Here is a 16,818-nt window from a genome sequence, read left to right as displayed (position 1 = left end):
AGCATCAGAGAATCCTGAAGATACTCAGCAGGTCTGGCCAAATCAGTGGGTGCATTTCGCACAAATTTTGCTTTCTGGGACAATCACCAGACGTTTCTGGAGGAAAAATGTTATTAGAGTGTTTGTATTCATACTCTCATAATCGACGTTTCCACCCGAAGCCCTTCATCACGTCTGGAAAGGAAAGGGGAAAACAGAATGGATTTCTTCCGCAACACCAAAGTTACAAGAGAGCCTTATACCCCCCGTGCCTCACTCAGTTCCGCCCCTTCAACAGCTGACAGCTCCGACACCATTTCCTTCACTCCAGAGAGGCACAACACCCGATCAGCTACAGCCTTGCACTTAGGGAAGTGAATGGCCACACGTGACCATATCAAGTGTCAGATGATTTAGCTGTCATGTGATTCACCGCACCCAATTCAACACCAGTTCCGCAGAGGTCACCGCATGATCTGGTGTCCTATTGGTTATTGTGAATGTCAATCATTCTCGCTTAGCCAGTGGAAAGTAGCGATTTCCGGCGGTGGGTAGGTCATAAATTTCTTTGGAAGCTGAAGGAGGGTGGTTGTCGGATTATTTGAGTGTTGCCCGGGTCTGGGCCTGGGCCTAATGGCTCGGGCCTGGAGAGTTACTCAATGCCCGTCAATCGTGTGGTGAGTGTTGAATCGTTGTCTGTTCCTGAGCTCTGTGGGCATTGATCGCCGAATGGTGGGTAGTGGTTTAGGTCAATGTCCGCCTGCGTACTTCCTCTGCCCCAATATGGCAACATAACTAGTAGTTAGAGCCCGATAAAACTAGTCAGTTTCCTTGTACAATTACCTTGCCATAGTTTGAAATAATATTTGTATTAGTTTACAAACGTTTTGGTTTCATTAGGTTGAAAAGTAAATCCTGACATGTTCCTCTTCGTGGAAGATGGCTGTACGTTGTTATGGTGAGACCTAAAAATATGTATTTTAGGAGCCAGATTATCAGCATCTTTTTTTCAATTTGTAATCCTCATGTACAAGGGAACAAAGTAGTGTGAGGAACATGTAATTCTGTAGCAAAGAGTAGGGTGGTTATTACCTACCACAGTTTAATCTGTGGAATTCATTGCCATCTAAAGGGTTAATGAATAAGACCGTAAAACGTAGAAGCAATTTGGCACATTCAGTCATAGCTGATCCTTTTTATGCAACACACATCAAAGTTGCTGGTGAATGCAGCAGGCCAGGCAGCATCTATAGGAAGAGGCACAGTCGACGTTTCAGGCCGAGACCCTTCGTCAGGACTAACTGAAGGAAGAGTGAGTAAGGGATTTGAAAGCTGGAGGGGGAGGGGGAGATGCAAAATGATAGGAGAAGACAGGAGGGGGAGGGATAGAGCCGAGAGCTGGACAGGTGATAGGCAAAAGGGGATACGAGAGGATCATGGGACAGGAGGTCCGGGAAGAAAGACGGGGGGGGGGGTAACCCAGAAGATGGGCAAGAGGTATATTCAGAGGGACAGAGGGAGAAAAAGGAGAGTGAGAGAAAGAATGTGTGCATAAAAATGAGTAACAGCTGGGGTACGAGGGGGAGGTGGGGCCTAGCGGAAGTTAGAGAAGTCAATGTTCATGCCATCAGGTTGGAGGCTACCCAGACGGAATATAAGGTGTTGTTCCTCCAACCTGAGTGTGGCTTCATCTTTACAGTAGAGGAGGCCGTGGATAGACATGTCAGAATGGGAATGGGATGTGGAATTAAAATGTGTGGCCACTGGGAGATCCTGCTTTCTCTGGCGGACAGAGCGTAGATGTTCAGCAAAGCGGTCTCCCAGTCTGCGTCGGGTCTCACCAATATATAAAAGGCCACATCGGGAGCACCAGACGCAGTATATCACCCCAGTCGACTCACAGGTGAAGTGATGCCTCACCTGGAAGGACTGTTTGGGGCCCTGAATGGTGGTAAAGGAGGAAGTGTAAGGGCATGTGTAGCACTTGTTCCGCTTACACGGATAAGTGCCAGGAGGGAGATCGGTGGGGAGGGATGGGGGGGACGAATGGACAAGGGAGTTGTGTAGGGAGCGATCCCTGCGGAATGCAGAGAGGTGGGGGAGGGAAAGATGTGCTTAGTGGTGGGATCCCGTTGGAGGTGGCGGAAGTTACGGAGAATAATATGTTGGACCCGGAGGCTGGTGGGGTGGTAGGTGAGGACCAGGGGAACCCTATTCCTCGTGGGGTGGTGGGAGGATGGAGTGAGAGCAGATGTACGTGAAATGGGGGAGATGCGTTTAAGAGCAGAGTTGATAGTGGAGGAAGGGAAGCCCCTTTCTTTAAAAAATGAAGACATCTCCCTCGTCCTAGAATGAAAAGCCTCATCCTGAGAGCAGATGCGGCGGAGACGGAGGAATTGCGAGAAGGGGATGGCATTTTTGCAAGAGACAGGGTGAGAAGAGGAATAGTCCAGATAGCTGTGAGAGTCAGTAGGCTTATAGTAGACATCAGTGGATAAGCTGTCTCCAGAGACAGAGACAGAAAGATCTAGAAAGGGGAGGGAGGTGTCGGAAATGGACCAGGTACACTTGAGGGCAGGGTGAAAGTTGGAGGCAAAGTTAATAAAGTCAACGAGTTCTGCATGCGTGCAGGAAGCAGCGCCAATGCAGTCGTCGATGTAGCGAAGGAAAAGTGGGGGACAGATACCAGAATAGGCACGGAACATAGATTGTTCCACAAACCCAACAAAAAGGCGGGCATAGCTAGGACCCATACGGGTGCCCATAGCTACACCTTTAGTTTGGAGGAAATGGGAGGAGCAAAAGGAGAAATTATTAAGAGTAAGGAGTCCTTACTCTTAATAATTTCTCCTTTTGCTCCTCCCATTTCCTCCAAACTAAAGGTGTAGCTATGGGCACCCGTATGGGTCCTAGCTATGCCCGCCTTTTTGTTGGGTTTGTGGAACAATCTATGTTCCGTGCCTATTCTGGTATCTGTCCCCCACTTTTCCTTCGCTACATCGACGACTGCATTGGCGCTGCTTCCTGCACGCATGCAGAACTCGTTGACTTTATTAACTTTGCCTCCAACTTTCACCCTGCCCTCAAGTTTACCTGGTCCATTTCCGACACCTCCCTCCCCTTTCTAGATCTTTCTGTCTCTGTCTCTGGAGACAGCTTATCCACTGATGTCTACTATAAGCCTACTGACTCTCACAGCTATCTGGACTATTCCTCTTCTCACCCTGTCTCTTGCAAAAATGCCATCCCCTTCTCGCAATTCCTCCGTCTCCGCCGCATCTGCTCTCAGGATGAGGCTTTTCATTCTAGGACGAGGGAGATGTCTTCATTTTTTAAAGAAAGGGGCTTCCCTTCCTCCACTATCAACTCTGCTCTTAAACGCATCTCCCCCATTTCACGTACATCTGCTCTCACTCCATCCTCCCACCACCCCACGAGGAATAGGGTTCCCCTGGTCCTCACCTACCACCCCACCAGCCTCCGGGTCCAACATATTATTCTCCGTAACTTCCGCCACCTCCAACGGGATCCCACCACTAAGCACATCTTTCCCTCCCCCCCCTCTCTGCATTCCGCAGGGATCGCTCCCTACACAACTCCCTTGTCCATTCGTCCCCCCCATCCCTCCCCACCGATCTCCCTCCTGGCACTTATCCGTGTAAGCGGAACAAGTGCTACACATGCCCTTACACTTCCTCCTTTACCACCATTTTTATATATTGGTGAGACCCGACGCAGACTGGGAGACCGCTTTGCTGAACATCTACGCTCTGTCCGCCAGAGAAAGCAGGATCTCCCAGTGGCCACACATTTTAATTCCACATCCCATTCCCATTCTGACATGTCTATCCACGGCCTCCTCTACTGTAAAGATGAAGCCACACTCAGGTTGGAGGAACAACACCTTATATTCCGTCTGGGTAGCCTCCAACCTGATGGCATGAACATTGACTTCTCTAACTTCCGCTAGGCCCCACCTCCCCCTCGTACCCCAGCTGTTACTCATTTTTATGCACACATTCTTTCTCTCACTCTCCTTTTTCTCCCTCTGTCCCTCTGAATATACCTCTTGCCCATCTTCTGGGTTACCCCCCCCCCCGTCTTTCTTCCCGGACCTCCTGTCCCGTGATCCTCTCGTATCCCCTTTTGCCTATCACCTGTCCAGCTCTCGGCTCTATCCCTCGCCCTCCTGTCTTCTCCTATCATTTTGCATCTCCCCCTCCCCCTCCAGCTTTCAAATCCCTTACTCACTCTTCCTTCAGTTAGTCCTGACGAAGGGTCTCGGCCTGAAACGTCGACTGCGCCTCTTCCTATAGATGCTGCCTGGCCTGCTGCGTTCACCAGCAACTTTGATGTGTGTTGCTTGAATTTCCAGCATCTGCAGAATTCCTGTTGTTTGATCCTTTTTATTCTCTTTTCTGCCCCACTCCCTGGCCTTCTCCCTGTAACGTTTGCCATGGCCAATCAAGAATCTATTAAGCTCTGTCTTAAATACACCTAACGACCTCCCCAGCAGCCTGTGATCACGAATTCACCACCCTCTGGTTAAAGAAATTTCTTCGCATCTCTGTTTCAAATGGAGATCCTGAGATTGTGCCCTCTTGTCCTTGACCACTCCCCAGCATGGGAAACATCCTTTCACATCTACTGTCTAGGCCTTTTAACATTCAAAAAGGTTTCAATGAGATCATTCTCCTCTCCCCCCCCCCACCCTCCAATTTTTCCAAATTCCAGCAAGGACAGACCCAGAGCTATCAAACATTCCTCATATGATAAACCTTTCAATCCCAGAATCATCCTTGGGTGAACATCCCCTAAACCCTCTTTAATGTCAGCACATCTTTCCTTAGATAAGCAGCCAAAATTCTTCACAGTACTCAAGGTGAGGCCTCAACATTGACTTATTAAACCTCAGCATCACAACCCTGCACTTTTTTCAAGACCTTGAAATGATTACCTAAGTTACATTTGCCATTCTCACCACCGACTCAACCTGAAAGTTAATTTTTAAGGTGTACTGCACAAGGACTCCCAAGTCCATTTGCATCTCAGATTTTTGGATTTTCTTCCCAGTTAGAAAACAGTCTGCACATTTATTTCTTCTACCAAAGTTCATGAACCATGCATTTTCCAACATTGTATTTCATTTGCCACTTTCTTGCCCATTCTTCTATCTCAGTCCTTCTGCAGCCTCCCTGTTTCCTCAACACTACCTGCCCTCCACCAATCTTTGTATCATTTGTAAACTTATCAACAAAGCCATCATTGAAATCATCTATATACAGCATACAAAGAAGCAGTCCCAACACCGACCCCTGTGGAACACCATTCGTCACTTGCAGCCAACTAGACAAGGATCCTCTTATTCCCACTCACTGCCTCCTACCAATTCGAACGATGCCAGTAACTGTCCTGTAATACCACGGGCTCTTAACTTGGTAAGAAGCCTTGCGTGACACCTCGTTAAAGGCCTTCTGAAAGTCCACTGCATCCCCTTTATCGATCGTACTTGTAATCTCACAGAATTCCAACAACTTCATCAGGCAAGATTTTCCCTTAAGGAAATCATGCTGACTTTGTCCTGTCTTGTCCTGTGTCAACAAGTACTCCATAACCTCACCCTTAACTATTGACTCCAACATCTTCCCAACCACCGAAGTCAGTCTAACTGCTCAATATTTTCCTTTCTGCAGCCTCCCTCCTTTCTTAAAGACTGGAGAGAAATTTGCAATTTTCCAGTTGGTGGAACCATGCCAGAATTCAATGATTTTTGAAAGATCATTACTAATGCTTCCACAGTATTTACTGCTACCTCCTTCAGAACCCTAGGGTGCAGTACATCTGGTGTGGGTGACTTAAGTACCTTTAGGTCTTTCAACTTTTTGAGCACCTTCTTCCTTGTAGTAGTAACTGCAGTCACTTCTCTTCCCTCGCACCCTTCAACACCTGGCACACTGCCAGTGTCTTCCACAGTGAAGACTGATGCAAAATAACCCGTTTAATTCGTCTGCCATCTCCTTGTTCTGTTATTATTTCTCCAGATTCATTTCTAGCAGTCCTATATTCAATATCATCTCTTTTTTTTATACAAAAAAGCCTTTTCTATCCACCTTGTGTTTGCTAGCTTGCTTCCACATTTCATCTTTTCCCTCCTAATGAATATTTTAGTTGCTTTTTAAAAGCTTCTCAATCCTCTGTCTTCCTGCTAATGTTTGCTTTGTTGTATGCCCTCTCTTTTGCTTTTACATTAGCTTTGACTTCCCTCATCAGCCACGGTTGTACTATATTTTGCCATTTGAGTATCTCTTTTTGCAATACATCCTTCCTGCACTTTCTTCATTTTTCCTAGAAATTCACACCATTGCTGCTCTGCTGTCATCCCTGCCAGCATCTCCTTCCAGGTTACTTTAGTCAACTCCTCTCTCATACCACTGTAATTTCCTTTACTCCACTGAAATACTACTCTGTCAGACTTTAATTTTGCCCTATCAAATTTCAAGTTGAATTCAGTCGCATTGTGATCATTGCCTCCTCAGGGTTCCTTTACATTAAATTCCCTAATTGCCTGTGGTTCATTACATAACACCCAATCCAGTATAGCTGATCCCCTCGTAGGCTCAACAACAAACTGCTCTAAAAAGCCATCTTGTAGGTATTCAATAAACTCACTCTGTTGAGATCCATTTCCAATCTGAGGAGTGTTTGATGGTTCTGGGCCTGTACTCGCTGGTGTTTAGAAGAATGATGGGGGGAGTTTCTCATTGAAACTGATCAAATAGTCAAAGGTCTAGATCGAGTGGTGATGGAAAGGATTTTTCATAACCAGGGGCGTCTAGGACTAACGGCACAGTCTCAGGATAGAAGAACACCTCTTTAGAACAGACATGAGGAGAAATTGCTTTACCAAAAGATCATGAAACTGTGGAATTCATTGCCGTGGATGGCTGTGGGGGCCATCAGTGGGTGTATTTAAAGTGGAATTTAGATTCTGATTAGCAAAGGTGTCAAGGGTTACTGGTAGAAAGCAGGAAAATGAGGTTGAGAGGGAAAGTAAACCAGCCACGATTGAATGGTGGAGCAAACTTCATGGCCTAATTCTGCTCCTATGTCTTATGGGCTAATGCAGTTTGAGCAGGAGGTGAAATATTATTACTGCTACTTAAACTTCACAAACAAATGCTTAACTTGTATTACGAAAAGGTTTTATTTTGAATTCCGCTATTCAGTTGGGTTATGCCAGAGAACCAGCCTGTTATCCTCGCTCTGAATTAGTATTGGATTTGAAAATAGTTTCACGCAAATTTTGCTTTCAGGGACAATCACTAGTCGTTTCTGGAGGAATGAAATGCCACTGGTGTGTTTGTATTCATACTCTGAATCTAAGTCGCATCTTAATGTACTGTAATTTGTACAGGTTCCTCTGCTCACAGATCATCAGTACAAATGCACCTCAGGGTGGTGTGTTTATTGCCTTGCTCTGCTCTCTGCAGCAGTGCCGTCTATAATTTATCCACCACGCTGCTGTTAGCCAAATCATGGTTGATGAGTCACAGGAATGAGATTGGTTGAGTGGTTTCACAATAAGAAAATCAACAAGTATTATTTTGTGTTGTGCACCGTGGTCCGGAGGTATGTTTTGTTTGGCAGTGTTCATGAATGTGGTACATGAATGACAATAAACTGGAACAAAGCTGAAGAGTTGTAGTTAACTTTAGAAAAGGGAGGTTGGGAAGCCACGTGGCAGTTTTCATTGCTGGGTCAGAGGTGGAGAGGGTAAGCAGCTTCAATTTCCTGGATATTAACATCCCCAATCGCCTGTCCTGGGGCCAGTACATTGATGCAAATCCTTTACGTTCTTGGAAGCATAGGGAGATTTAGTATACGGCATATTCCAATTAATTGGGCCACATTTTCGGCCCAATTAAGTGTTTGCCCCAATTAGCTAGTTTCCAAGAATTATTAAAAAGGTATGAAAATGACAAACTATCGTTTAACTGAGTAACAAATTATGTATTTAAATGAACCACAGAACAAATTAGAACATTACATTGCTATAAAACTGTGCATGAGTTCATCCAGTGGATGCTGCCAGCTATTTTCTCAATTAGTTTTTGTTCTTTTAAGAGTTGACCCAAATAAGTAGATGCCCTGATTAACCAATGGCCCAATTATCCAGAATCCACTGCATTACCCAGCAACTCACCGAATTAACCCTAGCTTAATCATGGGACAATTTACAATAACCAATTAACCTACTAACCAGAATGCCTTTGGATTGTGGGAGGAAACCCTCATGCACGCAAGAAGGAACATACAAGCTTGCTTACAAGGGATGCTGGAACTGAGCTCTGATGTTCTGAGCTACAATAGCATTGCGGTTACCGCACCCCAAACTGGCAACGTACGTTGACACAAAGAGCTGGAAGCTGGAGCGAAGAAGAATCAAACTGCTGCGTTTATTAACTCTTGTTTTTTTAAGACTAAACAAGAACATAAGGATGCATTACCATCTGTTCTTGAAATGAGATTGACCAGGAAACCTGAACTTTTTAAAGGAAATCTGAACTTAAAGCAGAAGTGTGATAATGATGCTGTTTAGTAAAACAATGCAACTTTTCCCCTTTCCCTTCCCTTTCCTTTTCTTCCATTCCCTACTCTGGCCTCTTAGCTTCTCCTTAACTCCCTGTCACCTCTCCCTGGTGCCCCTCCTCCTTCTCCATTTCCTTTGGTTCACTCTTTCCTCCTATCAGATACCTTCTCCAGCCCTTTACCTTTCCCACTCACCTGTGTTCATCTATCACCTTTTAGCTTATCCTCCTTCCCCTCCCCCATCTTTTTATTCTGGATTCTTCCTCCTACCTTTCCAGCCCTAATGAAGGGTGTCACCAGAAACAGCGGTTGTTTATTCTTCCCCATAGATGCTGTCTGATCTGAGTTACTCTGGCATTTTGTGTGTTGCTCAAGATTTCCAGCATCTGCAGAATCTGAGCCAGAATAACCATAAATGGAATGAATCTTGTTACATTTTGCTTTGCTCTGAAGTTGATTACTGTTTCTTGCAGCAGCAACTTTTGGTGATTGTGGAGTGACCAAGCAGTCCATAGTGGGAAGTGGGCAGAGACTGCTGACTGGAATAAGTGGTGCCTCAAGGAAGGGTTGTGTGAGCACTACAGAAGAAGCATCTTTCAAAATAGCTTTTTGAGGCAAGAAAGGTAAGCCAATTGTATTACACAGATAGGGGAAAAAGAAACACCCTTGAAGTGTTAAGTCAGAAAATGCTGAACCAGGCTGGGTGTGTTCATGCATTGCGACACTTTTAAAGCGAAGTAGAACAATTGCATTATAATGCTGAGAAAAAGCAATGTTGAGCTTTTAACATGTCATATCCAACTGGTGTGAGAGAACTGCATGAGCTCGCCACTGTTAATGGAATTAGTAAAGATATTTTAATTACAATCTAAGTTCTTATCTGGGTTCTTGGACTCCATGTATCCAGTACATTTGCAGCAAAACTCTCCGCTCTTAAACTTAGTTCTTCTCACAATGAAGGCCAAGATTCCACTTGATAACACATGGCACCTGAAAAACTACCTTTAGCAGTTCATATTCCAAAGTCATTCTCTGTCCCAGTCAGTCCTGATGAAGGAGCTGCAGTGTGAAGAACAACTGCTCTCGATCTTCCTCCATGGATGCTGACCTAATGAGCTCTTTCTGTTTTCATTTCAGCCATCCAGCATTTCTCATTTTTATAACTGAATAAAACAGGTCACGCATGATTTCAGGATGGCATAGAGAATAGTATTTATACCCTAATCTGTATTTCCTCTGTGCCCCACAGTTTTTGCTCCCAGAGCTGGAATAAACAGTGCAACCCTGTTGTCATTTAGCTTATCCTCCCCACAGTCTTTGTTAGCATCTACATAGGCTGCAAGAACTTGATACCTTTTCTAGATCAAATCCTCATCAGTGGTTCCTTGCAACTGCCTTGCTCATGGTCATACCACCCTCCTCTAACTGCTAACCAATTTCAAGTAATTTATGGTTATGGCAGTGTCCTAGTAAGGTATCAATAGCACAGATCAGACTCGACTCAAAGCAAAAGTATCTGAAGCTATTCGTGAAAGTAAAGGGAATAAAATCACTGGTAGCAGTTATCTATTGGCCACTGAGTAATATTATAGTGGCACAGGCAATAAACGGAGAAATATCGGAGGCATGTAAGATTGGAACAGCAGTTAACATGAGGGACTTTAACTTGCACATAGATTGGGTGAATCAGGTTGGTTGAGGCAGTCTTGAGGAGGAACGCATCGGTGAAGGCTCTCTTGAACAGCATGTTACTGAACCTCCAGGGGAATGTGTTATCTTAGATCTGGTCCTCTGCAATGAGACAGGTAAAATTAGTGATCTTGTTGCTAGGAATCCTCTTGGAAGGAGTGATCGCAGAATGATGGAGTTTCTCATACAAATGGAGGGTGCAATAGTTTGATCTAAAACCAGAGTACTACACCTAAAATGGGATGAGGGAGGATTTGGCTAGTGTAGTCTGAGAACACAGGCTATATGGTGGGACAGTTGAGGAACAGTGGAAGACTTGCAGAGATTTTTCACAGTGCTCAAAAAAGGTATATTCCAGTTAAAAGCAAGGACAGTAAGGGTGAGGACAGCCAGCCTTGGATAACTAAGGAAATAAAAGAAGGCATTAAACCAAAAGCTTGTGCATATAGTGTCGCCAAGAGAAGTGGGAAACTGGAAGATAGGGGAAAACTTTAAAAATCAACAAAGAACCACTAAGCAAGCAAAAAGGGAAGATAGATTACGAAAATAAACTGGCACAAAATATAAAAATGTATTGTAAAAGTTTTTATTATATAAAGCAGAAAAGGGTGGCTTAAGTGAACGTAGATCCCTTGAAAGACAAGAAGGGGGAATTGATATTGGGTAATGAGGAAATGGCAGAGTCTTGGAATGACTATTTTATGTCAGTGTTCACGATGGAGGACACACCTAACATGCCAAAGAGAGATGTTAAGGATGCAGTGGGAGGTGAGGACCGCAATACAATAGCTATTGCTAAAGAGGTAGTGCTGAGGAAACTTGTGGGCCTGAAGATAAACAAATCCCCAGTTCTGATGGAACGCATCCCCGGGAAAGAAAGGGCAGCCGTTACAGCAGAGGCTTTGGAGTTAACTTACCAAAATTCTCCAGACTGTGGGCAGGTCGAATGTCACTCCACTGTTCAAAAATGTATCTAGGCAAAAAGCAGGTAACTATAGGCCAGTTAGTTGAACATCTGTAGTTGGGAAAATGCTTCAAGCCATTATTAAAGAAAAAAATAGTGAAGCACTTGGAAATAAATGGATCCATCAGGCAGATGCAGCATGGTTTCAGTAAAGGCAGATCCTGTTTGACAAACTTGCTGGATTTCCTTGAGGATATAATGAGCGCAGTGGATAGAGGGGAACAGTTGGGCATTACTTAGTTGGATTTCCAGAAGGGGTTTGATCAGGTGCCGCATAAAACACTTATCCATAAAATAAGGATGCTTAGGGTTTGATTTATTTATTCACTTACGGGATGTGGGCATTGCCAGCTCAGCCAGCATTTATTGCCCATCCCTAGTTGTCCATGAGATGGTGGTCTTGAGCTGCCTTCTTGAACCAATGCAGTCCCTGAGGTATAGATACACCCGCAGCGTTGTTAGGGAGGGAATTCCATGATTTTGATCCAGCGACAATGAAGGAACAGGGAAATATTTCCAAGTCCGGATGGTGAGTGACTTGGAGGGGGATTTCCAAGTGGTGCTAATCCCAGGTATACGCTGTTCTCGCCCTAGCTGGTGGTGGTCATGGGTCTGAAAGGTGCTGCCTTAGGAGCTTTGATGTGTTGTTGTCGTGCATCTTGTAGATAGTACACACTGCTGCAACTGTTTGTCGATGGTGCAGAGATTGGGTGCTTGTGGAGGGGTACCAATCAAGTGGGCTGCCTTGTACTGGATGGTGTCAAGCTTCTTGAGTGTTGATAGAGCTTCACTCATCCAGGCGAGTGGCAAGTATTCCATGACACTCCTGACCTGAGCCCTGAAGATGGTGGACAGGCTTTTGAGTCAGGAGGTGAATTACATGCCTCAAGATTCCTAGCCTTTGACCTGCTGTAGTAGCTATGGTGTTTATGTGGCTAGACCAGTTCAGTTTCCTGTTAATGGGAACTTCCAGGATGTTGATAGTAGGGGATTCAGTGATGGTGATGCCACTGAATGTCAGGAGACAATAGTTAGAGCCTCTCTTGTTGGAGATGGTCATTATCTGGCACTTGTGTGGCTTGAATATTACTTGCCACTTGTCGGCTCAAGCCTGGATATTGTCCAGGTCCTGCTGCATTTGGATATGAACTGCTTCACTATCTGAGGAGTCATGAATGGTGCACAACATGGTGCAGTCATCTGCAAACATTCCCACTTGTGATCTTATGATAGAGGGAAGGTCATTGATGAAGCAGTGAAGATGGTTGGTTCTAGGACGCTTCCCTGAGGATCTCTTGCAGTGATGTCCTGAGAATGAGATAATTGACCTCCAACCACCACAACCATCTTCCTTTGTGTCAGGTATGATTCCAAGCAACGGAGGGTTTTCCCTCCTAATTCCCGTGACTCCATTAGGGCACCTTGATGCCATACTCGGTCAAATGCTGCCTTGGTATTGAGGGCTATCACTCTCACCTCACCTCTGGTATTTAGCTCCTTGGTCCATGTTTGGACCAAGAAGGTGATGAGGTCAGGAGCTGAGTGGCCTTAACAGAACCCAAACGGGACATCTAGAAGCAGGTTATTGCCGAGTAGGTGCTGCATAATAACTCTGTTGATGACCCCTTTCATTACTTAACTAGTGATTGAGAGTAGGCTGATAGGGCAGTAATTGGCTGGGTTGGACTTGGGGGTGATGTATTAGCATGGATAGTCAGTCAGTCAGTGGGTGCCGTCCCGAATCCAGGGTTGGCGGCTATGCACCTCCATCTTCTTCGATCTTGCGACAGCACCGAGTACAGCCTCTCCTCCAGTTTGTTCTCACTGGCCGCCTTGGCACCACCCGCAGCCGCCCCCGCTGAACTTGAGATAGAGGCCGTGTTGGCCTCCAGCCGCGGCCGCTACTTCGAGCCCGGCCCTTCCTAAGGCGGAGGCCTTGAGCAGGTCCAGGCACACTGTGCAGCGCCCAAGTTCATCATATCTCTTCTAACTAGGTGCATAGCATACGATTTGTAGATACGTGGTGAGGCTTTAATCTCTTCCACGGAAGATGGCTGTTGGCTCACAAGGAGCTCATCCACCCTTTGTCAGGTCTTGTTTTTAGAGTCCTGCTGGGTGTCCTCACACCCTCCTCACCAGATTAAGTCCGGTGGGGGAGCCGGCCCATGTCGCTGACCACTTGACCACAGCCCCCGGCCGAGCGCTGGGCACCCGCCCCCCCCGCCGAATCTCTCCGAGCATCCGGTGCCGGACCAAAAAACCATGGTCGAGTGGCCGGCAACCAAACCAGAACGTGGATAGAGGGTTGGTTTTAACTAGTACAAAGCAGAGTGTTGGGATGCATGGGTGTTACTCTGGCAATCAGTGGTGAGCGGTGTGCCACAGGGGTCGGTGCTGGGCCCGCAACTGTTCACGATATACATTAACGATCTGGAAGAGGGGACCAAGTGTAGTGTATCTAAGTTTCCTGATGACATTAAATTGATTGCAAAAGCAAATTGCGTAGAGAATACAGAAAGTCTGCAGAGAAACTGAGTGGGCAAGGGTCTGGCAAATGGAGTACAATGTTGGTAAATGTAAGATCATCCACTTTGGAAGGAAAAATGGAAGATCAGGTTATTACTTAAATGGTAAAAATTGCAGCATGCTGCTGTGCAGAGGGACTTGGGAGTGCTTGCGCTTGAATCACAAAAGGTTGGTTTGCCCAGGTGCAGCAGGCTATCAAGGGTAAGTGGAATGTTGGCCTTCATTGCTAGAGGGATTGAATTTAAGAGCAGGGCGGTTATGCTGCACCGGAGGTTCACCAGGTTGATTCCAGAGATGAGGGAGTTAGACTATAAGGAGAGATTGAGCCGCCTGGGACTGTACTCTCTGGAATTCAGAAGAATGAGGAGATTTTGTATAGAAACATGCAAAATTATGAAAGGGATAGATAAGATAAAGGCAGGAAAGTTGTTTCCACTGGTAGGTGAGATGAGGACTAGGGAGCATCACCTCAAGATGTGGGGGAGTAGATTTAGGACGGAGATGAGGAGGAACTGCTTTTCCCAGAGAGTGATGAATCTGTGTAATTCTCTGCCCAATGAAGCAGTGGAGGCTGCCTCAGTAAATATATTTAAGACAAGGTTGGATAGATTTTGCATAGTAGGGAAATTGAGGGTTATGGGGAAAAGGCAGGTAGGTGGAGATGAGTCCATGGCCAGATCAGCTTTGATCTTATGGAATGGCGGAGCAGGCTCGACAGGCCAGATGGCCTTCTCCTGCTCTTATTTACTCCTCGGTGACTAGTGGTGTGCCTCAGGGGTTCTGGGACCCCTACTCTTTGTGATTTTTATAAATGACCTGGATGAGGAAGTGGAGGGATGGGTTAGTAAATTTGCTGATGACACAAAGGTTGGGGTGTTGTGGATAGTGTGGAGGGCTGTCAGAGATTACAGCAGGACATTGATAGAATGCAAAACTGGGCTGAGAAGTGGCAGATGGAGTTCACCCAGGTAAGTGTGAGGTGGTTTATTTTGGTAGGTCAAAATGTTCTTATGATAGGGTTGCCATGGATCAAGTTGGTCTTCGGTCTCTGACTTGTGGGATACCCACTAATTGCCATCTACCAGGCTGTGAATTACTTGAGACCATAAAACAGAAGCAGAATTAGGCCATTTAGCCCATCGTCTGCTCCACCATTTGATCATGATTTATTATCCTTCTCAACCCCATTTTCCTGCCCTCTCCTTGTAATCTTTGACTGCCTTACTAATCAAGAATCTGTCAAACTCCACTTTAAATATACCCAATGACTTGGCCTCCACAGCTGCCTGAGGTAATCAATTCCACAGATTACCACACTCTAGCTAAAGAACTTCCTCCTCATCTCTATTCTAAATGAGTGTGTTTGTCCTCTGGTCCTGGACTCTTCCCCTGACATCTCCTCTGTACCTATTTCCAAGCACCTTAAAACTGCCCTTGTGCTAGCCATTTCAACCCTGGGAAAAAGCCTCTCACTATCCACACAATTAATACCTCATCATTTTATACACATCTGTCAGGTCACCTCTCATCCTCTCTCGCTCCAAGAGGAAAAGGCCGAGTTCACTCAACCTATTCTTATAAGGCATGCTCCCCAATCCAGGCAACATCCTTGTAAGTCTCCTCTGCACCCTTTCTATGGTATCCACATTCTTCCTGTGGTGAAGTGACCAGAACTGAGCACAGTACTCCAAGTGACGTCTGAGCAGGGTCCTATATAACTACAATATTACCTCTTGGCTCCTAAACTCAATCCCACGATTGATGAAGGCCAATGTACCGTATGCCTTCTTAACCACAGTCAATCTGCTCAGCAGCTTTGAGTGTCCTATGGACTCGGACCCCAAGATCCCTCTGATCCTCCACACTGCCAAGAGTCTTACCATTAATTCTATATTCTGCCATCGTACTTGACCTACCAGAATCAACCACCTCACACTTATCTGGGTTGAGCTCCATCTGCCACTTCTCAGCCCAGTTTTGCATCGTATGTCTCGCAGTAACCCCTGACAGCCCTCCACACTATCCACAGCACCCCCAACCTTTGTGTCATCAGTAGATTTACTAACCCATCCCTCCACTTCCTCATCCAGGTGATTCATAAAAATCTGAAAGTGTAGGGGTCCCAGAACAGATCCCTGAGGCACACCACTGGTCCCTGACCTCCATGCAAAATGAATTGGGGAAATTCAGATCTTCATGAATTAGGGAAAATGACATACCCTTGCTGCTAAAAGTGTAAGACTCTGCTTCTTTCTTCCCTGCTTCAGAATTCTAATATTTGCTTTTGATTGTTGCCTTCTTTTGAAATTGTACTTGCTCTCCAAATACTATCAACTCTTATTGCAATTCGGAAGGGAAGTGTACTAATCGTCTTTTTCATCTTAATAACTTTATGTAATTCTCATTCCATTACTTCCTTTACCGCAGAACATCTCAACCTCCTGTCAGACATAGCATTTGTTCATTACCATGGCTGAAGGTTCAAATGAGAATCAAGATCCGGGATCTGCAGTGGATACAGGTATGACGAATTTGTCTTTTCAAATTGTGGAAAGGTTATATATAAATGAGACATTTCACAAAAACTTGCCAAACTCAAACCCTCTCCACATCAACAGCATAGCAATGGAAACTGAGCAGTTTCAAACTCCTGGGAGTGCACATCCAGGGTCCCGTAACACATTGTCCACAGTCAAGGTCTCTATTTTCTGAGAAGGCTGAAGAGAGCTGGACTAGACACAGCAATTGATACAATCTTCTACACAGGCGCAACTTAGAGCATCCTGACACGCAACATCAATGTGGGGTACAGAGACTACTTTGTGGTGGACAAGAGGGCTCTAGAACAGGTAGTCAAAACTACCCAGCACCTCACCAGCACTACCTTACCCACCATCAAGGACATGTATAGAGAAAGATGCAGGAAAATACAGGTGGAGTGTTACCTCACCTGGAAGGACTGCTGAGGGCCCTGAATAGATGTAAGGGAGGAAGTCACAGTGCAGGTGTTATATGAGATTAGTGTGTGAGGGACAAATAGAGAAGAAGATCACTGAGAAGCAATCCCTGTG

The 16,818-nt window shown here is 45.5% G+C and overlaps 1 protein-coding gene across 2 annotated transcripts in view; it reads left to right on the top strand.

Annotated features, from left to right (window-relative positions):
* The first annotated feature begins 528 nt into the window (after window positions 1-528).
* LOC134344200 (NACHT, LRR and PYD domains-containing protein 3-like) overlaps window positions 529-16,818 on the top strand; it is a 68,095-nt gene continuing 51,805 nt past the window's right edge. Inside the window, exons 1-3 of one of the 2 annotated variants that reach the window (XM_063043606.1) lie at window positions 529-656; window positions 9,042-9,191; window positions 16,175-16,268. In XM_063043606.1, coding sequence (XP_062899676.1) covers window positions 16,217-16,268 — 52 coding nt within the window. In that variant the 5' untranslated portion in view covers window positions 529-656; window positions 9,042-9,191; window positions 16,175-16,216. The remainder of the gene's footprint in view (window positions 657-9,041; window positions 9,192-16,174; window positions 16,269-16,818) is intronic. The other variant, XM_063043607.1, reaches the window with a different exon arrangement.

This window comes from Mobula hypostoma, chromosome 3, assembly GCF_963921235.1.
Source record: "Mobula hypostoma chromosome 3, sMobHyp1.1, whole genome shotgun sequence".
Lineage (NCBI taxonomy): Eukaryota > Metazoa > Chordata > Chondrichthyes > Myliobatiformes > Myliobatidae > Mobula > Mobula hypostoma.
Note: the sequence above shows the minus strand (reverse complement) of the source record. Positions and strands in the feature narration are given on the sequence as shown.